This window comes from Panicum virgatum, chromosome 1N (genome assembly GCF_016808335.1).
Source record: "Panicum virgatum strain AP13 chromosome 1N, P.virgatum_v5, whole genome shotgun sequence".
NCBI lineage: Eukaryota > Viridiplantae > Streptophyta > Magnoliopsida > Poales > Poaceae > Panicum > Panicum virgatum.
Genome location: NC_053145.1, coordinates 63181723 through 63206659, shown reverse-complemented (window position 1 = coordinate 63206659; position 24937 = coordinate 63181723). Strand labels below are relative to the sequence as shown.

The following is a 24937-nucleotide window of genomic DNA, read 5'->3' as shown; positions in this document are numbered from 1 at the left end:
TGTTTAGAGAGTCTGCTGGAGTTGCTCCGTCTAGAAGAGCTTTTAGCTTTTCCAGCTGGTTCAAATAGCAGAAGCTGCAGAAAGCTCCCCAAACAGAGCAAGTCATCTAGAGACTCGTTCGCGCTGCGTAACAGTCCATATCCATATAGGCCGTGTTCAGTTACAAAAATCCAAATTCCAAATTTTTTTTCCGGCACCTGCATGGAGACTTAAATCTAGACGAAATAAAAAACGCATTGCGACTGCTGTCTGTAAATGGCGAGACGAATCTAATGAACCTAATTATGCTGTAATTAGATGCTAAATTGCTACAGTAAAGCTACAGTAAATAACCTCTAATGACCGATTAATTAGGCTCGTTAGATTCGTCTCGCGATTTACAGACGAGTTCTGTAATTATTTTTGTAATTAGTCTATATTTAGTACTTCAAATATAGAAAGATGCTTTTTCAAAAAATTTACGGCCTGCAACCAAACACGGCCATACTTTGCATTGCTGCCAGCATTCCTTACCTGGCTTTACTGGTCCTTTGTGTTGTGGTCCCGCGCAACGGTAACGAAAGCTCCAAAGCTACAAACCCTTGCTTAAGGCGTACTCCACGGATCTTTCGAGTACTTCGCAACTTTCATGTCTCATCTGAGCTTTGGGAAGGATACGCTTGCATCGCATGGTTCTGATCATTACATTGTACACTGATAGATTAGGATGTACCTAATAGGTCATATCTATGTTTAATCTACATATATAGGTATGATGCCATGCAATCATTTTTCGTTTTCAACAAGATTATATTACGAGTAAAAGCTATGCGTGAATCTAATTAGCACGACAACAAAATGATTTGGTTCAATAGGATCCACGCACCAGCATACAATCACTTTGTTCGTTGTTTGGCTCCTCCAGCTAGCCAACAGTATTTTTCTCTCACATCGCTCTAGCACCAGCCTCCAGCCACCAGCCAGCCAACAGTATTTTTCTCCCATACCACTCCAACACCAGCCACCAGCACCAGCACAGCGAACAGAGTGAATTGCTCCATGCACGATCGTAGTAGCGGTGATGATGATGCTATGGTACGGTATATCTCGACATTGTCGCATGCTACTTGAAGTAATTGTTCTGCCCGGCGCATCACCTAGGTCGAGGCCACGGTCTGCGCCGGCGGCTGAGTCAACGTCACCCTTACCGCAAGTTCGGCAGGCTCCCCAACCTGACACCGAACATGATGTATCTGCGGTTGACATGGAGAGGGTTTGCTTCGATGTTTGTACATCGATTGCAGCCCTGAACTCCCCCCATCTCGGCGCAATGTCAACACCTCTCGAGGGCCCCTCCCCTCGCTCCTGTTTCATATCCATGCCGATGCCTGCACGCCGGTCCGGCAGGTCGTCGCCAATTTTGCATTGGATATTTGCAGGGAGGCTTCCCCGCCCGTGGTCGCTACCCCACCACCTCGCCGTCGTGCGCGTTCTCCACCAAAAACAGTGGCCATCCGGCGCAGCGAGCGGCTCGCAAGAAAGTCCAGGCACCGGCCCACCAAGCCCGCAATCCAAGCGCAAAACGTCCTCATGAGGCGCCTCGGCTTGGCTTCCACTAATGCTGCTCCGGATACTTCTTCGTACCAACAATTTGTGGATACTTTCTCAGGCACCCTCTCCGTGTCGCAATGTGAGGCCCTTGATGTGCTACTGCCAAACTCCGCACCAATGGTGGTAGCTGATGAGTCGGAGCCACTAAATATCTAGTGCTGTTGCTTTCCTTGGTCGCAAAATTGTTCTCAATGAATTGTGAAAACTTGTTAATCTGGAATGCCCGAGGTTTAAATTCACGGGCTAGACGCTCGGTGGTCAGGGAGCTGGTTGCGCAAGAGAGATTTTCTCTTGTTACCTTGCAGGAAACAAAACTTGATGACTGTCCGGCTTCGCTTGTCTTGGAACTGCTCGGCGCTGGTTTTGACTTCTTTCACCTCCCTGCTTCTCATACACGTGGTGGTATTCTCTTTGCTTGGCACAGAGACGTCTGGATGTGCACTACCCCCATCCTCTGTGACTTCTCACTGACAGTGAAGCTTGTCAATGGCGCCTCTAATGATGAGTGGTGGGTAACCTGTGTATATGGGCCCCAAAGTGACAGCGACAAAATTGCTTTTCTAGATGAGCTACGTGCTATCAGAGATGGCTGCAGTGGTCCTTGGTTGTTGTGTGGTGATTTCAACCTGATCTATAAAGCTGAAGACAAAAATAATTCCATTCTCAATCGTAGAATGATGGGTCGCTTCCGCAGGTTTATCGATGACACTGAATTGCAGGAGCTACACTTGAATGGTCGGCGCTTCACATGGAGTAATGAAAGGGACAACCCAACGCTCGAGCGCCTTGACAGGGTGTTTGCATCTTAGGATTGGATGCTTTTATACCCGAATCACGTCCTCTCCGCTCTTGCATCCGAGTGTTCAGATCATGCCCCGCTTCGCCTCTCAACTGCAACACCCCTACATTGTTTCAAGCGGTTTCATTTTGAAAATATTTGGCCCAAGTTTGATGGGTTCATGCAAGTGGTCGAGGAGGCGTGGAATTGCCCATGGAGGGACGCAGATGCCTTCCGCATTTTAGACTACAAACTACGCAACACTGCTAAAGCTCTAAAGCTTTGAAGAGTTGGAGCGCCAAGCATGCTGGCTCGGTACGCTTGCAATTGGCGATCGCCAAGGAGCTAGTACTCCGTTTTGACTGTGCCCAAGATTTTAGGCCGCTTGCCCCTCATGAGCAGAGATTACGCCGGAAAGCTAAGCTCAATTGCCTTGGTTTGGCATCGTTGCTGCGCACAATCACAAGGCAGCGTTCTCGTCTAACTTTTCTAGTAGAGGGTGACGCTAATACAAGATTCTTCCACCTGCAAGCGTGTCACCGTAACCGGAAGAGTGCAGTGGGGAACATTTTGGTTGATGACATGGTCCTGATCTAGGACGAGGAGAAGGCAGGTGCTTTCTTCAAGCACTATGATGACCTGCTGGGTACTTGTGACCACAATCCTCTCAAGCTAGACCTTGATTAGCTTGATCTGCCAAAGAAAGACTTATCAGGGATTGATGTTTGCTTTAGTGAAGAGGAGATTTGGCAAACAATTAAAGAGATCCCACTGGACAAGGCCCCTGGTCCTGACGGCTTCACAGGGTTATTCTACAGAACAACATGGTCGATCATCAAGGAGGACATTATCAGGGCCTTTCAGGCACTCTGGTCGCTTGATGGAAGAAGCTTGTACTTAGTAAACCAGGCTTACATGATACTCTTGAGGAAAAAGAAAGATGCATCTGTTTTAAATGATTTCAGGCCAATCAGTCTAATTCATAGCTTTGCCAAGCTATTTGCAAAAGTGCTAGCCAGACGACTATCTCCACATATGAATGACTTGGTTCGTCTCAGTCAGAGTGCATTCATCTCAAGTCGTCTCATTCATGAAAACTTTAAAGCGGTGCAGTTAACAGCTTCTATTCTACATCAGAAACGCATTCCGAGTGCTCTTTTCAAAGTGGATATTGCCAAAGCCTTTGATTCGGTTAATTGGAGCTTCCTCTTGGCAATTCTCAGGCATATGGGGTTTCCTAGGAGATGGATCAATTGGATTTCATTGTTGTTGTCGACTACCAGCACAAAGATTATTCTAAACGGGCAGCCCGGAAAACGCATCATTCACGTGAGAGGGTTACGTCAAGGGGACCCTCCTCACCGTTACTATTTGTATTGGCAATGGAGCCTTTAAATGCCCTATTCCGGCTGGCCATCAGCAAGCAAGTATTCAACTCTATGGGAACCGCTAACATCCCTGAGCGCATTTTTCTGTACGCTGATGACGTGATCCTTTTTTCCTCTCCGGCTGAGCAGGATCTGGTCGTTGTGGGAACAATTCTCAGCATGTTCGCTGCGGCCTCGGGACTTCATATCAATCCCAACAAATGTGCTATAACTCCTATTCAGTGCAGTTTGTTGGAGACGGCCTCACTCATGAAGTTCCTGCCAGGGGGCCTGCAAGCATTTCCAATTCGCTACCTAGGTATACCCCTGTCCATTTATAAATCGAGAAAGTGTGATCTCCAGCACTTGGTCGACAAGGTCGTTGCAGGTCTGCCGACCTGGAAAGCGGGGCTCTTAACAAAGGCGGGGCGTACAGTTTTAGTGAAGACCAAGATGTCAGCAATTCCAGTGTACACGGCCATTGCAATCTCGATTTCACCTTGGGTTCTAAAATGCATCGACAAGCGTCGTCGCGCCTTTCTTTGGAAAGGCACTGACTCAGTGTCAGGTGGGCACTGCGTCCTTGCTTGGCCTAAGGTTTGTCGCCCTCCAGACCTGGGCGGGCTTGGGATACCCGACCTACAAATCCAAGGTTATGCGCTTCGTATGCGTTGGCTTTGGGCCAAACGCACTGATCCAAATCGGCTTTGGTCTGCTCTCCCCGATCGCGCTGAGAGCATAGTCCTGGACATGTTCAATGCTTCCATCTCAATACAAATTGGCAATGGTCAACGTTCCTACTTATGGACAGACCGTTGGATCCAAGGTCGCAGCATCAAAGACCTTGCACCCGCTTTGCTAGCTGCAGTCCGCCCAAGAGCCCAACGACAGCGAACTGTGGCTGAAGGCTTGTCGAACAGAGCTTGGGTCAGGGACATCACTGGCGCTCTCACTGTCCAGGTGATCATTGAGTACCTGCAAATTTGGAACCTAGTCGAGAACCAAGCGATAAATGATCTTGCCGAGGATAGGTTCATTTGGAAGTGGACTGCTGATCATTGTTTCACCACAGCCTCAGCTTATAGAGCTTTCTTCATTGGCTAGCATCCAATACCTGGAGCCAAGCTGCTCAGGAAAACAAAAGCGCCTGGTCGTTGCAAGTTTTTTGTTTGGCTTGTGCTACACGATCGTTGTTGGACAGATGCAAGGCGGAAGCGTCATAACTTGCAGGATGATGACTCTTGCGGTGCATGTTTCCAGCTCTCTGAAACCATCTCGCACATTCTTGTTGGCTGCGTTTATGCCCGGGAGGTTTGGTCCAATTTACTTCGCAGATGGAACTGGCTTAGGTTGGCCGTTGGGTTGTCAACTCACTTGGAGTTTACTGATTGGTGGTCGTGGTCAAGGAAGCAAGTGCATGGAGACGACAGAAAAGCTTTCGACACTCTGCTCGTGTTAGTTGTCTGGCTACTTTGGAAAGAAAGGAACAATCGCATCTTCCAAAATTCTAACATGCTAGCTTCTGATTTGGTACTGAGGATAATTGAGGAAGTCAAGGCTTGGGCTTATGCAGGTTTTAGGCATCTTCAGAAGTTTTTCCCGGATGCTCTTAGCTTAAGGTCGCAAAATTTGTTGCATGTAATAGCTTAATCACTTGGACTATGACTTGGTTAAAGGAGCTCGCCATCGCGAGTTCCTTTGAACCTACTGTATTCTCTTTTCCTCCTTTTAATGAAATACGTGCTTAGGCACGGTCGCGAAAAACTGTCGCATGGGCCCATTTGCCATTGATAGAGTGATTCCAGATCCGAACCAATCCGATCTTTCCACGTCGAAACTTACTATTATGATCATTGCTTTCAACTGGATCTCTATCCAGATAGACCAGACCGTAGTGATCGACCAACCTCTTCGGCCGGCTAGTGGACCTTTCCGCATGTGGCCGTCGCGCGTGGCGAACATGATAAGTCAAAAGGAGCAGGGAAACAGACTGGTTTACCAAAGCAACAAAGAGGTGGTTCGCAAGTGCAGGCTGCAGCATCGACACGACGGGTTCCTCTGAGCCAAACCAAGTGAACTGAGACCTAACCAACCCCTCTTCATATCTTCTCTTTCAGAGTCGAGTTCGCAACAATATCTTCTCTCACGCAGGTATGTATGGATGCATTCCCTGTAGCACCATTTCTGAATGTGTTAGGCTCAGCTTCACTATTTGGCAACCCCCACCTACTTTTTGCCGGGATCTTTCCCTCGCTTTCCTGCTTGCCGCGCCGATTATATTAGCAGCGACTAATCTGGATTATTTATAGAGTTAGCATCGATCCGATCAGTCAACAAGGATCGGATCGGAGCTTATTATTATATTATTAGGCTGCTCCCCGGCTAATTCCTTTTGATAACACTCACCTACCTGGCCACAGTTTAAAATGAGATAAACCAATCCTATATATGTTTTGGAGTTAGGCAGGGATGCAGAAAGCTGCCTCCTCCTTCAATCATATTTTGCAACCTGTTGCAGTTGCAGGGTTTCGGCTTGTGCGGATGGTCCAGCTGCATAGAAATTGCCAATAACCTCGTATAGCCTGCATGCACCACTGACCTAGCTTTGCATACACAATTATATATATGCAAAGTTTATAGCAGCTAGAGACCAGTTCAGATTCAGACCAGACATACGCATGGAGTAGTTTTTTTTTTGCCTAAATTTAACTGACACACTTGCCGTATCTCTCTAAATTATCTGCTTCACCTAGTTGCTCTCTCTGTCCTGCAAACTTGCATATTACTAGTAAGGGGAATAAAAGGAATTTTCTTTTTTTAGATCTGTAGTACTCCAGATTTGGTGTGGACGGCCCGGATCGAAACTGCTCTCACTCAGCTGATCTGTCCACTCCAGTTAATTAGATCACTAAGGGTGTCCGCAATGGTTAGCTATTTAGTTAGCTAGATCTGATGTGGCAACAAAAAAGTAGGAGAGAGAGTAGTCACCAGCAACGAGCAAATAGCTAATTTATTTCACGTAGTTCAAGAACATGTGAGAAGAGCATGTGAGTCCAATAGTATAAAGTAATATTTTTTTTTCTCTCTCACTTCCACATCAACAAACTAAATAGCTAGTACTAACTATTACCATTGCGGACGCCATAAATCCTGCTGTTCGTTTGTTTATTGCTGTTTAGGAAAGCCTGCTGTATAGGTGCCGCTGCCCGGACAGGTTAAGAAATGATGCTGCCGTTGCTCGGACGAATGGCAAACGGCGTCGTCGGCGTGTGTCGGAAGTCGGAACGCAACGATGGGACACGGCCAGGTGTGCCGTACGGACTTGGAAGGCAGGGTCGCACTGGTACGGGGTAGAAGCACACGATAGGCGTGTGGCGAGTGCCAAACCGTAAAAAGAGCACTTCCATACGTGCACAAACACCCACAGCCACTAGCCTACAGAGGGGAAGTCAATTGTGCAGGCTTGCGTAGTTTGGCTAAAAGAAATGAGTTTGTCACTACATGTCTACATCCCCTGTTTTTTTTTTTTGTAAAGATTATGTAGGAACTACGAAGCACCCAAATATATAACGATCTTAGACCAATTTTCATAGGTTCCGTGAAAAGGAAAAAAGTTCACTTTACACTCTCAAACAATCACAAAAGTTATATTTTCAACTTTTAACTACAAAACCCGTAACAAGGTATATCCAACTGTCGAAATTAGACAAATTTAGTCTTTTGGATGGTTTCAAAGGTAGTTTTGTATTTTTCTTAAAATAGAAAAAACCAGTTAGATATAAAAAAATCAAAACTGATTTATTTTAAATTATAAAATTCTGAAACTAGTACCAAAGTCTTTCTCAAAATGTAACCTATTCACGGACTCGTGAACAAGCCCACTTGCATCCTTAATTAGCATCAAGTCAAGAGAAACTTGAAATCAATTGCCTAGCGGTTCTTATCTTTTGAGTGTTGGCAGCCATTATAACTTGGCGTTCACAAAACCTATAGAACCAAACGTGTGACGTTTAAAGATTCCTAAAGATCATTAGCTTCAACAACAAAAAGGGTCTATTTGCGGACTCACGAATAAGCTCACTTGCTTCCCTAAACCTAATAACCAATTCTCTAAAAATCCTATGTCTTTTGACTTTTAGAATAATGAATACTTCCAAAAGATTATGCAAGCAACTATTTGCGGACAAAGCTGCTTGCCTCCGTAAACATATCAATCAGTTCCATGTTGATTCATGCCGGTACAAGTGTACAACCTGATTCCTGAATACCTGATGCTAGTTTAGTATGGCAATTTTACCCGCGGGTTCTGAGAACAATCCTACCTTCATTCTTGCTTGATTAAATCGCTAGATGTATTGTACCATGCTAATGCTATATAATAATGTTGTTTTACTCTTCAAAAATCAAAATTGATTGATAGTTGTTTGTCTCAGCTTAAATTTAATTTGGATCTAGGAGCTCACATGCACAAGGTCTAAACTGAAAGAAGACATTGGCTATCTGTAATCTGTAGTTTGCACATAATGATTCTGGTCACTAATTCTGTGCATAGCTTGTATAATATCTGTCATATCCATTCTATCAACTATTGTTTTGAAATTAGAGCTCTAAACTCTAAATAACTATGACCAGATGTTCGCCAATACTCTGTAGTATGCTAATTCTTATTGTCACATTTGTTTATGAGCTTAATGTGTTCTGTCTCTCACTTTCTCTTACCTTTGTAGCCTAATAATTGTTTTTGTTTTACTGACTGATATTAGTATTGTGTTAAAGATTTGTGATTATATACTTTTATCAGGATCATTACTTAAGTATCCACTAAAATATATCCATGTAATGTTGTCTGTCTCCAGCTGTGTAGGGAGTCAGATGTCAACTATACCATCTGAGGCTATGGCAGGAGAGTGGGTTAGTCAATGCACATGGCAACAAATGGGTATGCAAAGAGGACTTGGAGATCTTTGAGCATCAAGTAGCATGGATAGCATCAAATAGCTATGTGTCACACCTTATTCATCCCATTTGATGTAATGCATGTTGAATTGAGGTTAATTGATAGTATAATGAATAACTCTTCTATTATTGTCGTTTTGCATTCTTTTTTTTTGTTAGAATTTTATTTGATTTTTCAGTAGTAATAAGGAGTATGCAGTAGCAGCGAGTAATATATGAACAACATAAGTTTTGCTGACCTTGCATATCGTCGTGCGGATGGAATTTAGCATACATTAGTGGACAGCCACAAACCCGCTTAATTAGTTTGAGGTAAGTTTTTTTAATTGAGGAAAATTGAGTTTGAGGAAAGTTTAGTGGGCGAGTGGACAGCCACAACCCCGCCTCGCCTGCAGTTTGAGATGCTACAAATTAAAACCCACGAACCAAACGCGTGTTGTTTTAAAATCCCAAAGATCTCGCAGGTGGTTAGTTTCGCTGCCAACCCGCACCACGCCGCCTCCGCCACCTCCCTACAAAAGCCATTACGGCAGTAGCAAGCAGCAGATCGATCGCCACGCACGGCGCGCTCCCTCCTCCCCACCCCGGGCACCGTATGCGCGGCTAGGCCTCCGCCCGGCCGCCTCGCCTCCTCTAAACCCTAACCAACTCCCACCGCGCCCCCGCTCGCCTGCCCGCGCGTGCCGCCAGGGATGAAGGGCGCGTGGAGGCAGAGCGGCGGCGTGGCGGCCGTGGCCGACCACCTCGGCCACCTCGGGGGAGCAGGGCTCGTCGGGCGCGCGCGGCCGGCCAGGCTCTGCCTCTACGGCCTCGCGCTCACCTTCGCCGGGTTCGCGGTCTTCCTCGCCTTGGCGCCCTCCCTCCCCGCGCTACCGGCCTCGTCGCCGGCCGCGGTGTGGTTCGACGGCCTGATCGCCTCCGCGTCGCCGTACCGTGCGCAGGTCTCGGTGCCTCCCAGTGGCGTCGCAGTGAGGCGTGGCGGGCCGAGCGGTGGCGGGTTCGCGGCGAGCGGTCCGCAAGCGGGGGGCAGCATCTCCAGTGCGGTTCAGCCGGGCGAGCGGTTGGGAAGCGGAGGCGGAGTTCCGTCCAGCAGTGGGGGCGGAGCTTCCAGCGTGGATCACGCGCCGGTGCCTGGCGATGCTGCTGCAGCGGTGCCGAACGCCGCGCCGCCCGATGATCATGTGCAAGGCGTTGCCGAGGCCAAACATTCCACCAGGACCACCGCCACAGCCGAGCCGCCTGGACCTGGACTTCCGAGCGGCGGTTCAGCCCAGGATAGTACAACGGCGAAGAGAGGCGTGCCTGTTCGGATCAACGGCTCCGACGCGAACGCGAGTTCCGTGGATTCCGGAGATGGCAGCGGGATGAAAGCCAGTGCAAGGAATGCCGCCGGCTTAACACACCAGTTAGGAGGAAGCCGAACTTCAGCTTTTGGCAATGGTACTGCTGTTCCATTCAGTAATCAGACTACAAGTCCAGTTGCAGCGGCCAAGGATGGTAATGGAACTGCATCTCCTGCAGACAATAACCAGACTCTGCCGATTCAGTCTCCTGCAGATAATAACAAGAACCATGCTAGAGGTTCAGCTGCTTCTGATGGAAGCAGCAGTTCAGAGAATAAGCAGATCGAATCAACTGGTCATCCTCAGGGAAGTACTAGTCCGGCGAAGGATCAATCTGCACAAGTGATTACCCCAATAGCCAATAACAACAGTACTGTGCTGGTGAAAGCGGCTGCTACTGCCGGCCGACGCAAGAAGGTTGACTGGATTGAGAACATGGCCAGCTGCGACATGTTGTACGGGAATTGGGTTCGAGATGACTCGTACCCTCTGTACCCTGCGGGATCATGTCCTCACATCGATGAATCCTTCAACTGCCATCTCAACGGCCGGCCTGACAAAGCTTACCAGAGGCTACGGTGGCAACCCAGCGCATGCAGAATCCCAAGGTGAGAAAAAGTTTCCTTGAACAACTGTCCATTTTTGGTGAATTCAGAAGTTAGTTATTGGGGACTTGGCGAGTGACAAATACAATTATCTGTTTCTTATGTTAGATTGAACCCAGCTGATATGTTGGAGCGGCTGAGGGGAAAGAGACTGGTGTTTGTCGGTGACTCACTCAACAGGAACATGTGGGAATCCTTGATTTGTATCCTGAGGAATTCTGTCAAAGACAAGAGCAAGGTTTTTGAGGTTTCCGGCAGGAGGCAATTCAAGGCTGAGGGTTCTTACTCGTTCTTGTTCCAGGTAGATATACCTAATCCAGTTTTCGTTATCTCTACCTCTGCTAGTTTCAGCAACAAATTCTTATGCGCAAAACGTCTTGCTTTTTATAGGACTACAATTGCACCGTGGAGTTCTTCCGCTCCCCTTTCCTTGTTCAGGAATGGGAGATGCCAATCAGAAATGGAAAGGGTACCAGGGAAACTCTCAGGCTTGACATAATCGATCGACCGTTTCCGAGGTACAAGAATGCAGATATCATTATCTTCAATACTGGTCACTGGTGGACACATGACAAAACTTCTCTAGGGTGAGCACAACAAAGCCCTGCCTGAATCGCTGAACATCTACAGTTCATACATCCTGCATTTCATTTGCAGTTCATACCTTTCATTGTTCTGAGTATTTTCAAAATGTGGTGATACAGGAAAGATTACTATCAAGAGGGCAACCGCGTATATAGTGAGCTGGATGTCCATGATGCCTATCGAAGAGCTCTCAACACCTGGGCCAAGTGGGTTGATTCCAATGTAAATCCAAAGGAAACCACTGTGTTTTTCAGAGGCTACTCAGCATCCCATTTCAGGTACACGGTGCTAGTTCTGAATCCTTGCAGTTTCAGCATGATGTGCTATATGAGTAGCTGTTCTTTAATAACTACTTCTGTTATGCAGCGGGGGTCAATGGAATTCAGGCGGCAGTTGTGACAGGGAAACTGAGCCAATAACGAATGAGAAGTACCTCACACGATACCCAACAAAGATGAGCATTTTGGAGGAGGTGCTCCATGGGATGAAAACACCAGTTGTGTACCTGAACATAACAAGGATGACTGACTACAGGAAGGAGGCACACCCTTCAGTCTATCGGAAGCAGAAGTTGACTGACGAGGAGAGGAAATCGCCTGAGTTATACCAGGACTGCAGCCACTGGTGCCTTCCTGGAGTACCTGACTCCTGGAACGAGCTTCTCTACGCACAGATTTTGGTGAAACAGCGCCATACGATGCAACAATAAAGGCACGTGTGGATTGTTCTTGTACATGAACTGTTGTAGTCGGACGGCGAGTTGCATAGGATCCACACGAATCGATAAAAGGAAAGCTGGTATAACCGAAATCAAGAATTTTGGAATCCTTGCATAGAGTAAAGCAGGCAGTTTGTCAGATCTTTAGCTCTGAAAACCAACACAAAATATGTACAGGCTCAATAGGATTATAGAGTGTAAACTTCATGTCTAGTCATTAACAAATAATAAGAAAAAATAGAAGAGACAGTGCATTAGATTCATAGGAGGATCTTCTTCTGTTAGACTTTTGTCTCTATGTGTAGTAATATACTATTCCATATAGTATTCTGAATTCATTTTTGGTATACTTACTGAATAATATGTAAAGTGGTTGTAATCGACGTTTGTTCAAGAAAACTTTATGACCCCTCATTGGAGCTGTGCATTGGGTTCAGCACGAATTCGATTTTTTTTTGAACGAACCGCACAAGATAGTGCGAGTTTCATTGATATAGCAGAGGAAAAAATACAAGTCTATAGCCCTGAGAGGCCATAGCCAGGAAAACAAAAAGAAATTGAAAAAAGAAGAATCGCCCGGTTGGATTGGGACGTCAACACAGGAACCACAAACGCACCTCACCCGGTTGGATTGGGTCATCAACGCGAGGAGAAACTCGAAACGACCTCGAGAGGCCCTGACCGGTTGGATTAGAGCGCGGTCAAGACCACTCCTCTAAGCAATGCTGGCCGAGCTAAGCCAAGACGGTGCGACAAGCAACCTTCTCCTGCACGTGAAGTCGCCACCAAGGCACGATGTAGCGAAAATGGCCTCTCATGCCATATTTCAATATAATGTTTTGGTGATTGATGACACACACAACACTTGGACTAATATGATTATTAAGATGACCATTCTCAGGCTTTTAGGTTCAAGTGATGACAAAGAGAAGATAGGCGTAGCAAGGCCCGAAGGGCCGCCCCTATGGTGGTTCCGCTAACCGATTAGCGGACGGGGGTCGAGGGGGAGCCGCCCCTCGCGGGTCTCAGGGCAGCGCCCTGAAACCTCTACGGTCCAAGTGACAAGAATTGAAGAGACCGTGAAGAAATCAAATCAAACCGAACAAGACAGAGACAATTTGCTATCACCGGTTAAACCGATGATGAGCCAATTGTACTCATCGGTGCAATGACTTGAAGTGAAGACAAATCAGCAGAGTACACTAGTTGAACCGACGTTGGTTTTGAGAGCGTCGGTGCAGTTGTCCAGAGACTCCATTTTTGGGGGTTTCTGAGATTACATGCACCGGTTGAACCGACGTTAGTTTTGAGAGCGTCGGTCGATTGAAGATTACATGCACCGGTTGAACCGACGTCAGTTTTGAGAGCGTCGGTCGATTGATCAAGTAGCCGTTGGAAGACTGTAACGGCTAGTAGAAGGGAAAGTACACTCACCGGTTAATCCGGTGTTGGCAAAACTGGAGCGTCGGTTTAACCGGCGTTAAGGAATTTTGTCAGCTTTTCCCAACGGCTCTTTTGGGGTGTGTGGGCTATATATACCCCCAAGGCCGGGTCATTTGAGGTTGCTGGAGACTAAGAAAGCATACTACACTTGAAGAACACATCCAACCACCATAGAGCTTCATTGTACATCATATAGGCTTAAGCACACTTATGAGAGTGCTTAGTGCTTGTAATAGGGATTAGTTCTTGCGAGAGCTCCCTTGAGAGAAGTCTTGCTGCGGCAAGCAATCCTTGTGATCCGTCGTGTGACCCTCCGACTTGGTGTGGAGTGGCAACGACACTTTGTGCGGGGGAAGAGGAGACCCCCTCCTTGGTGGAGAAGCTCCGTAGTGGATTTCGGCTGGGTGACCGAGAGAGACAGTGGCGGTGCACGAGACTCGGTGTCTTGTGGGCACTTGCCTTTGCTTGCCGGCATCGCCTTGGTGGCGTAGTGCAAGACGATGATCGGAAGAGCCTCGGTGTCCCGTGGACGTAGGCGTTTGTGCCAAATCACGTTACATGACCGTGTCTACTCGGGAGTTTGCATCCCTCTTGCACTTACATTTTTACTTACCATATTACGTTTCCGCATTTACTTTATCTTGCGTACCTTTAGTTTCCTAGTTAATTTGTTTAGAATTGGCTATAGGTTGCAAGTATTTTGAGGTAAGTAGAGAGTAGCAAAGATAAACCTTAGTCATAACTAGCATATATAGGACGTGTTAGGTTTATCTTATGCAAGTAGTTTGAGCCCTAGGTTAAAAAGCGATTAGCGACCCTATTCACCCCCTCCCCCTCTAGGGTCGGACACCCCGGTGATCCTTACACACGATCCAACACCGATTGAAAAATAAGAGAAACAGACAGCCCTGCACCGAGCAAGCCACCGCCAAGCAGGACCTGACGCCATAGTGCCACTGCAACGGAATCCACCGTCCGACGGAGTGGAAACCACCGAATCTAGACCTCTCGCTGGCTGCCTCGCAGTCGCCATCGCAAAAACACAATGCACGGGGGCCTCACCTCGCCCGCCGTTGGACGCCACCTCTCGTCGCCACGCCGAAGACACCGTACGCGGGGGCCTCGCCACGTCCGCCTCAGTACTCCATGTCACAGATTCGTCTAAAGAATTGCCGTTGGTAAGATGAACAAAGTTGCCCTGTTTCCCAGATCTCCATCAAATTGCCGAACCGCGCCCCGCCAATCGACAACAACTCGTTGCACTGCACACGCATGTAGCTTCCGCCATCATGGCCGCAAACCAAAGTTGTCGCTTGCGCCATCTTTTGACGATGAACGACGCCGGAGTGACTACAGCATAGCTGAGCCACCCGCCGCAATCCGCTGCAAGCCAAATTGTCCCACGTTGCCGTTGCCGCAAGCGCCGCCTTCAGACGTTGTGCCACACCGAACTGACAGTCGCTAAGCCACGCCAGCCGCCGTGACCCGCTGCCTGGAGCCAAACAAACAACCATGAAGCAACCTCTGGACGTCGCCAAAACAGCGAGATGCCAACTCGTGAGCTTGGCAACCCCCTTGAGCTCAACCTCCTGCACATCGCCGTTACCACCCTCAGCCGCCGATTCTAGACTGTGTTGGGTCTCAAGGAGCAACGCCTCCAAGGAGGTCACGACGCCAATGGCACCGCCGTTGTCCGTCCAGGAATTGGACTAGGCTTTCGCCCAGAGATCCCCAAACAAAGGTGGGTGGAGCTCGAAAATGACACCCCCAACGGAGAGAACGACACCCGAAGGCGCCATCGCCGTCAGCATGACTGGCGGCCAGGACTTTCGCCCAGACCATCCAGACCCAAGGCACAGCACGTGCCCAGCCCGGAATGCGCACCGAGGGCGCCACCGCCGTGGTGACATCCCATCTTGCACCTGAAGGAAGCCATCCAGACGCCACCTTTGCCGACCCAAGCTCAAGTCGTCACCGCCGGAAGGCCTCATGCGCTCGTCACCCTATGCCGGCTGAGGCCACAGATCCAGTGCCGCGGACACCGGAACCGGCCTCCACGACGCCTGCACGAGGCCACCGCCGAGCCCGCGCGTCCTCCATGACGCCCGCTCCCGGCCAGCACCGGGCCCGTGTCATCGGCGCCCGTCCCGCGCACCAGGCAGTCGGATCCGGCACCGCCTTCGCGCACGCGCGGGAGGTGTCCCCGTGCAAGAACTCCGCCGGCGCCGCGAGTACCAGCACGAACGCAGAGCCCCCGCCACCGGGGCCACGGCCCACACGCACGGCCACCACCACAACCCCCTTCTGCACGACGCCCCTGCTGCCGTCCCACTCCGCCATGGAGCTCCACGCACACCAGCGCGACGACCGGCGCCTCCGCCTCCCGCCGCCGCCTGCTCCCGACTCCCTGCTCCGCCATGGCTCCCTGCGGCCCCCATCCTTCCCCGCCCAGTGGCACGCGGACGCCCGGCGCACCGCCCCTCGCCGCGCAGACGCCGGGCCGCCGCCCGCCATCGCCGTCCGCACGCAGCCACCCCCATGGCCGCAGATCCACACAACGGGGTGGCAGATCGGGCCACGGGAGCGAAGGATCCGGCCGCCGCGCCCCCAGAGGAGCCCCGCAGACCAGCCTCGCCCGCATCGGCGAGCGCCCCCACATCGCAGCCGCCGACCCACAGGGCACCTCCACCGCCGGCCGCAGTCCCCCGCCAGACCCGCGCACGGCTCAGAGAGTCCCCGCCGCCGCCCTCCTTGGGAGCCGCACGGACTTCCGGCAGCTCCCTCCGGCGACGGCGAGGAGGAGAGGAGTGGAAAGTGGGGGTCATGCTGCCGGGGACTCGGTGGCCGCCCGAGTCGCCCGAGCGGGGGACGACGCGGGGGCTTGATGTCTCTTTTGGTGTTGTTTGCTGCGTGCTTTTTTCCTGGAAGCAAATTGTGGCACGCACGTATTCGATTGATTCTCCTGGAAATAAGAAGAAACTAATGTAAGATTGTGAAAGTACTTTGCAAAATGAAGTAAATCAGATCGTACGTCAACATATTCTTTTAAAAGGGAAACCTTGAACACCAGGCCCAAAGTATTACCAAATTGTGAAGGGAAGAATTTAAGTCGGGGGATGGAGATGAAGATACAGAGATGTATTAATCTTTTTTGTTGCTTAGTGAAATTCTGCTATGCTCTTAATTATCCCACTCTGATTGGGCACTGTCTAATATCACACTACTAACGCTGAGGATCGAACAATCATGGACTTTCTTTTTTAAAAAAACTAACAGTTAGCATATGTATAAAAGGTTGGTACCTCCCAGCTGGATGTAGTGCTGCACTGCACTCTGCTGCAGCTTCCATCGAGATGGGCAGTAACTTGATGTTCATAAATCAGAACACTGTATCATCCAAGGAGGTTGTCGGAGATGCTAAAGTACATCGATAATCGTCAGGAACTAATCCGGGCTAGTCAAGGATCCAGCATTCCAGCTTGGCCCGACCGATGTGTTTGCCACTTGCTGACTTGCGCGCGCGCCAGGAACTCTTTCCGATCCGGGCCGCACTCGGCTACTCTACTCTACGCATGCCGAGCAGATCAGAGGAGATCAGCCTGAACCCTCTAGTACCTGCAGACCACTGGCCTACGGATTATGGCAGCTGCCACAGTACAACTCGCTGTCGTCCTCCATCGGCAGCAGGGTTTTACATTTGCTGCCAACATTGATCAGGAAGCAGGCGCCGCCCACTTGGCCGGGTATGTTGCGTTGTTTACCCTGAACTCGATTGCAATGCATGGACCATCTCCCTGGTCCTTCCTCTCCCTTGTCTTGTGGGAATGTGGCATCACATTGCCCCCCCTTCTCTCCCCTCTAAACACAGGATCCTACACCAAGGACCTGTACATGGGTCACACACCTTCCCTGGCATGGTGGTTTCTGATCTGGCACAGCGTGTTGACATCTTTCAGTAGCTACTTTGTGCTGCTGCATGGGCTTGGAACTTTTTATATCCGCGGCACATGAGGACGGGAGAAGAGTCCATAATCTAGATAGTGTACCTTCTGCCCACCATTGCCGCTGGGCATTCACAGAACCATCCATCTGATGGTCCATACTCCAAGGCCATCCCGGCAGGTTTAGCTTAGCCATTAACCCTGTCTGCTGAATTTCTTCTGATAGGAATAGGACACGCATCATGTGGAGTGCATGGAGGCCACCCCATGGATCATGACATAATTACAGGAACCGAACCCGCCCCACATTCCCATGCCGGCTAATTGTCCCCAAGACCCGCAGATGAATGGATCTGTGCTCTAGTATACATACTGTCTTAAAATTTTCTGAAACCCATGAGGCCAATCACTATGAGGCACTCGCCCATCCGAAACTGCGTCCGGCCTCGAGGAGCAGAGCAATCGAGCGTTGCCCTCCGGCCGCCGCTGTTACTGTTATAGTAAGACAGCGACAGATAAGGTAAAAAAAAAACATACCTAGTGCAAATCACAACTTCGTGAAAACTCGTGCAAACCACAGTAAAAAAAAGTTATCTAAATTCATCAAAAAAATCACACATGTAGATAATATGATAATATACAATTTTATAAAATATCTTGTCCAAACTCGACTTTATTTGTGATATATAAAAATAACAAATTTAAAGCCATAAAGTTGTCCAAATGATTTGTTAGAAATTTATTGTTTTTATATCTCACAAACGAAGTCGAGTTTGGACAAGATATTTTACAAAATTATGTATCATCATATCATCTACATGTGTGATTTTTTGATGAATTTATACGACTTTTTTATTGTGATTTACATGGATTTTCACGAAAGCCATGTGGTTTGCACTAGATACGTTAAAAAAAAAAGACAGCGACAGATCAACGAGCTTGGTTTGACCGTCAACTTCTTGGGCCCAATGGACTTCGACGGTCGACCCATGTAGCCCGGTGTCAGCCTGAGCCCGCAGTGGTTTTTCCTCCACTCTAAAAAAAATCGTTCATTTCCTTAAAAACAACTAGCTTTCTTACAATGGGCTATGACAGCCTTGTACCGGCGCTGGTACGTGTAGCACTAGCACATCTGGCAAAAGATCTTTGGGTAGTTAGCTGGTAACCCGCTAGAGCACAACTAGCTGTTCTCATGGTAACTCATCCGTTACCATTATGCCACGCCATGCACTGGCGGACCCAAAGGGTGGTAAGGGTATGCCGTGGCATACCCTAAGCGGGTATGCCGTGGCATACCCTAAGCCAGCCTTTTTTTACTCTAATGACTTTTTTAATTTAGATTTGATCAAATTCAAATTGCAACTTAACAATTATATTGGTGATAGTAGACATGGGAACAACTTCAAATGTCTGACCAATCATGGTTATCTCTCAGTTAAGCTAGTTCAAACTGAGAGAAATAAGATTTATGATATGATTTATAATCTTTTAAAATTGATCATTGATTTTAGCAAAAAATAAGCTAAGAAATAAGATGAGAGATAGTCTTTTGGATGATTATCTACACACATTCATCAAGCGAGATATCTTCTTCGAGTGGATGAAGATGATATAATTAATACTTCATGGACTTTAATGTTGAAGCATAAATGAATTGTCCACCTCTTCCCATCAACTTAAGGTTTTGAGTTGAATTGGTTGGTACATGCAACTCAATATGGTATCAGGGCCAGATGTCCCTGTCGGTGTTTTACTGACAAGCTCTCCGAGGTATATTTCGAGGAGATTGTTTGTAGGCACGGACTCGTCGAGATCAGAACGCGATGGTGCAATGAACACAAAGATTTAGACAGATTCAGACCGTCATACCATACGTTCTGTGTGGTCGTTTGTATTGGCTTAGGTGTTGAGATGTTTTGGAATGATCCCTACCCGCTCTTATATAGTCTGGGAGGACAGGGTTATATGGAAAGTAATAACCGAGTACTACTAGAGTCCTACTACAACGAGGTCGAGTAGTTTCCATGTACATCAACTAGTTTCCATGTACATCAACTAGTCCTACTGCCGTACGAGTAGTTACAAGAGAGGTAAGGTGTATCCATGTGCTATTCCTTACTCTAGAATATTTCATGTATGTGAGCAGTCCCGCTGTTCTGGGTCTGACAGTCTCGAGTTCAAACCTCAACAGGTGCGATTAAATAAAATAATTGCAACCGACTCTTATTTTCACGTTTGAGGCATAGCAGAGCCTACACGCGAGGGAGAGTGTTAAAGTATAAGTGAAACTCCCACCTCTTCCCATCAATTTAAGCTTTTGGGTTGAATTGATTGATGCATACAACTTAATAGTTAACAAGCGTAAGCCTGATAAGAAGAAATTAGGTAATCTCTTTGAACTATTATAGGTTTGTAAGCTTATTTTATGTTTTTCTAGGACTCGTGCTTCTACTACTTATATTGTAATCTATGTAAGTATTGAATCTAAGTGCTTATATACCGAATTGCTCGTGGAATTTTTTGTTGTGTATCGATTTTTTTAGATTATACCGAATACCGAATTATATGTTGAAGTTTTGACATGACATACCCTAAGTTCCAATCCTAGGTCCGCCACTGACGCCATGCTGGTTCAAAAGCTGGACACACGCCTCAACCGTTGTCCCCCATGTTAATTTTTACCAAAAATGCTATTTATGCGGTCAAGCATCAAGATACTTTTCTAGTTGCCAACCACCCCCATATTTCTATATAGTTGTTTAATAATCTGCCACTGTTTAATATTGGAAAATGGCAAGATATTATTCTAGTCTTCCAGCCATCCTCATACTTATGTATAGTTGCTTTATCTGCCCACCGTTTAATTTTGTAAAATGAGAACAAAAAACAAAGAAAGGATATCATGCAATTGTTACTTATAGGTTGGTTTTGATCATTTGATCCTACACAAGCAACATCTCTGATGTTTGATTTATTAGCTCTCACTGACCGCACATCCTTGACTTTTGATTGATACACGTTGTCTCCAAAATAATATAGCTTCATTGTGCAATCATCTTTGTATTTCTACAAATTTCTTTAATTGCTATCGAACCGTTAAAATATGTTTAGATCATTAAAACATGCTACGAGTTATTCTATTTTCGTGCCAAAATGCTATATATATATATCATCTTTCTATCTCTATAACTCAAGGGCTTTTGCCGTGTTGAACACGAAACCTATTGAAATCCTTATATAACCTTTTTTTAGCACCATCTCGAATCTCATGCTAATTTTGCACTCTTGAATCTTGATTTCCGATGAATCGTAAAACCTTTTGATGTTTCACGCCTAAATGCTATGTTTGCCACCTTTCGCTATTCATGCCGTGTCGAGCATGAAACATCTTAAAAATTCAGGTACTCCTTCAAATCTCTCTTGAGCCATTAAACCTCAAACTTGGAGAGATATTTGATAGATCATATGTATACTCTAAGAACCGCTCGAGTTGCGCAAATACACATTGCTTGTAAGCCTAGCAATACTTCCTCTCGGACAAATCTCACCTGCCTTGGCGCCCATCCCATCCCCCATAGAAGTATAGTACAGTGCACATGGTATATTTGCATGCAAAAACAAAGGATCCCACCACTGAACCCCTCACGCCGTCCGCTCCCTCCTCTCTCCTCGAAGATATCTTCTGCACTGCATCCGGGCACCGTCTCTCCTCCCTCTGCCATGCCAAAACCGACCCAGAAAGTCAGCCGAGTGCCGGAGTGAAACTGCACCAGTCCATTGTATTTACTGGCTTCCCATAAATAAATGCAATGCCTCTCCATGAGCAAGAGCCAACCAAAACCAAGGAACCAACACACAAAGCCCCCCTCCTTTAATTTGCACCCTCCCCAAATCTTCCACTGCCCTCTCTCTCTCGTCCTCCGTCCGTCCATCCATGAGGATCAGGAGGCGGCCTCCGGGCCAGCCTCTCGCCTACCTGCTGCCCTCAGATCCGCCCGCGCCACAGCCACCGCGGGGCGCGTCGGGGGATCACCAGGACCGCCCAGCCGGGGACAAGAGAGAGGAGGAGGGGTTGCACTTGCACCCGAGCGCGGCCGCGGATCTCGGGGACGACCGCTCCTCGGCGGCGAGGCGCCCGGCATTGCTGCCATTGCTGCCGCAGGTACGGGTGCTGATAGCTCCATGTTCTTGATTCTAATCTGCGTATTGATTCCTACACGAGGGAATTCGTTAGCACGCTTCTGCTGGGAAAGTTGCCTTCTGTTGCACCTCTCCGGGTGGATGCCCAGATCTAGCTAACCCCATGTTCTTGGATTACTGCTTCTGCAGGACGGTGCGGTGGAACGCGGCAGGGGCCTGGGTGCACAACAACAGGGGCCTGCAGATGGCCACAGGAGGTATGTGATGAACTGCTTCCTGAAACCGCAACAGCAGAAAAAACAAGAAGCGCTGCCTGCTTGTTCCGTGCCATCCATTTCTTGGGTGAGCAAGCGATGGCTGTGGCCGTGGGGAATTATAAAATGGAAAAGGGAAAGCATCCAACGCCCTTTCTTATTTGCAGGGCTTGGGTTCACTGTTTCATACTAGTCTAGTGGGCAATGCCAGCTTGACACATGAGACACGTCAGTCCAATCGATGGGCACCCCCAACCTCCTTGCCAGACAAACCCCTCATGTACCCATGTAGTGTAGAGACACTGCTGCTGCCACCCCTATATCCATGCATACCACATCGATCCAGTGCACCCTCCCTCTTTTGCCATTTTGATCATCAGAGGATTCCTTGCTTGATCGCCCTGTAACTAGATGTGATGGATCATACTTTTTTGTTTGATCTGGTTGCTGTTTGCCTTTTCCTCTTGCATCGTTCATGTTCTTTTCGATCTGGATGAGTGCAACTCGGTGCTTTGGGAAACATGGACCATGTGCGGTTGTGCGTGCGCATCATGAACAATTCGGCTCACTTGTACATCGCGCTTTGTTTCTGTTCGGCGTTAGTGCTTCGCATCCGGGCCTGCTTGGGATTGCATCGATGCACTCAGATGAAGCGAAAGATCAGAAGAGGGGCCTGCTGACCTGCACCTTAGCATTTACTCAAAGGCCAAGAATAGGTTATGTGATCTCCACTGTCTCCACCATGATGGGTTGCACTTGCACCGTGCAGTGCTATTGATCGGCAAGGGTGGATGTCGACCATGGTTTCCTAATAAATACCATTCATTAGTTTAGTCTCAGTAGGATTATCTATGATCGGTGTGTTGCAATGTTGTGATCTAGCTATCCATCCTTAGCTGTGCTTACTTTATGAAGTGCTACTTCTTTGGTCAACTTGATTGCATCCCGTCTAACCATGTGTTACAATTGTGCGCTTGAAGCCTAGAGAATGGTCGTCACCGAGTGCTGGAGTCTGTGATGAAGGCCGGAGAGCGTCTCGATCCCAGCAACGGCGGCGACAGGTTAGCCTTGGCAATAGTGACATCAACAACAACAATGGTCGCGTACGGGACGAAGCCTCAACAGATGAAGGATGTCGGCGGCGGCGGCAGCAGCAAGAAGTCGCGGGTCCCGGGTGTGCTGCTGGAGGGGTCACGGTGCAGCCGGAAGAACGGGCGCGGGTGGCGCTGCAGCCAGCCGACGATGGTGGGCTACGCCCTCTGCCAGTACCACCTCGGCAAGGGCCGGATGCGGAGCGCGGCGGCGGCGGCCGCCGCGCGCGTCGCCGCTGGGCAGCTCGGCCGCACCGAGAACGGGAAGAGAGGGCCCGCCACCGCCACCGCCGCGCCGCCCAGGGCCGCCGACGTGCCGCCGGCGAGCGTGCAGCACTGGTAGGCGCGCGCACGGCTGCTGGCTGGCGGAGATCGATGGGACCGTAAGATTCTTGGACATCGTGGTGGGGTTGCACATAATCTGGTGGCGACTGAATTCTTTGTTGCGTTCCCATTCCCAAACTTGCAAATGCTGTGGTGCCGTACCCCGTGGGGAAAAGTTTTCGCGGCGGATTGTGCTCGTCGACTCGTCGTTATACCGAGCTTAGTTTCTTCCATGCTCCTTGCATATATGCGTCCGCGATTGCACCACCAGTTGCAGTAGTAGAGCCTAGAGGTGCACTCCTGCGACTCCGATCCATTGCTACTGTGGCTGGTGCAGCTTTCGCTTGCGGTTCCTGGTGCATCATCAGTATTCAGTCAGCATTCGCCGGTGCTGCTTTACTTTCTCTAAAAAAAATATACTATATTGTTCTCTAAAATGCCAGTGCTTATGCAACCGTGCATCAAACAAACAGTGCATTGAGAACATTATCTCCTGTCAAATTACTTCATATCACCTGAAAAGCTGGAACAGCGATCCGCACAAGGTCTGACGCGACATAAGGCTGCCACGGACATAGGAAGGTGTCAGTGTCATGGCAAGGCTCCCGCTGAAGTACCCTACCCAGCTCAACGTGCCACACTTTCAGGCATAATGGCATATGATCCTAATTAGTGCTCCTAATAACATTTTTTCCTGACAATATGTTTAGGTTCATCAACGCATAATGGCATAGGATCCGGGCAGCGCATGCACACACATGTCGGCAGGGCCTCGTCTTCACGAGGGGAGGAAAAAAAGGGGAGAGAGTATACATAGGGTTGGATGAAAAAAAAAAAGAGTCTGTTAGGTGCTTTTGGATGGTAGCACGTAGAGGAGATCCGGCTGAGCTAGCGGATCTCATAGCTGCATGTGGGCCGGGTGTGAGCCGCTGTACCAGTGCAAATAGCTTGCCTTGTGCTGCATGGCTTGTAGCTGGAGGCAACGAGCGCGAGCGGAGCACGAAGGGTCGCTGGTGCAGACAAAGCAAGTGTCCGGGTGGAGGAGAGAACCCATGTGGCCCCGTCGGCGCTCTGTTTTGCTGCTTATTAGATTGGCTGAGAGGCTTTTAAGTCAAACCCCGTCAGTCAGTGGACATTGCATCGTCTCGCGCACAATAAACTACACGGCTCAATCCCTAACCCCTACCTTGTGGCCAATCAGTGTAAAGACCAATATAATCACCGTCCGCGAATCAGGACAAGTTCCACTTAGCAAATGATAGTGCGTTGTTCCTAGTAGGGTCGTTATACGCCTACCTTAATAAGAAACCAAGGAATTTTCTCACACCGAACTGTTTAATGCCAAAATAAATTGAGGAATTGTTTAGGATAGGCCGTGTTTGTAACAGAAGCATGCCGGCAAGAGCGGGAGGGTGGACGCACGCGATCACGGTGGAAGACACGAGTTTTGGTGCTGCGGAGCGGCAGCGTTTTCAGTTGTTCATTGCTGAATTTAAAGCCTAGTTACAGAACTAATCGCGGCACGTTCGTGCACACGATGTGCCATCCCACACCGCTGGGACGTGCCGCGCAACGCGCGCACGGCGCTGAACGCGCGCATGGTGACCACGGTGAGCCGCTACATGCGCGCTAGCTACAACTAACAGAAGCTAAAAGTTATGAGCATTAACTATGTACAAGATCCGGCAACAGGCTTATCTAACAAATCACCCCCTAAGACCTGTTGCCGTTGGAGAGAAGCTTGGTGAGGCCGATCTTGGTGTGCAACTCGTCGTGCTTGAGTCGACCGAGAGCCTTGGTGA

The 24937-nt window shown here is 48.6% G+C and overlaps 2 protein-coding genes across 2 annotated transcripts; both read left to right on the top strand.

Moving 5' to 3' along the window:
• The first annotated feature begins 9238 nt into the window (after window positions 1–9238).
• Window positions 9239–12289, top strand: LOC120657341 (protein trichome birefringence-like 1). The gene is made up of 5 exons (XM_039935642.1): window positions 9239–10642; window positions 10748–10940; window positions 11030–11226; window positions 11344–11502; window positions 11591–12289. The coding sequence occupies exons 1-5, from the start codon at window positions 9384–9386 to the stop codon at window positions 11931–11933; spliced, it is 2151 nt and encodes a 716-aa protein (XP_039791576.1). The 5' UTR covers window positions 9239–9383; the 3' UTR covers window positions 11934–12289.
• An 8686-nt stretch (window positions 12290–20975) lies between these two features.
• Window positions 20976–23499, top strand: LOC120657340. The gene is made up of 3 exons (XM_039935641.1): window positions 20976–21488; window positions 21656–21723; window positions 22701–23499. Exons 1-3 carry the CDS (start codon window positions 21261–21263, stop codon window positions 23152–23154), a joined length of 750 nt encoding a protein of 249 aa, XP_039791575.1. The 5' UTR covers window positions 20976–21260; the 3' UTR covers window positions 23155–23499.
• The last annotated feature ends 1438 nt before the right edge of the window (window positions 23500–24937 follow it).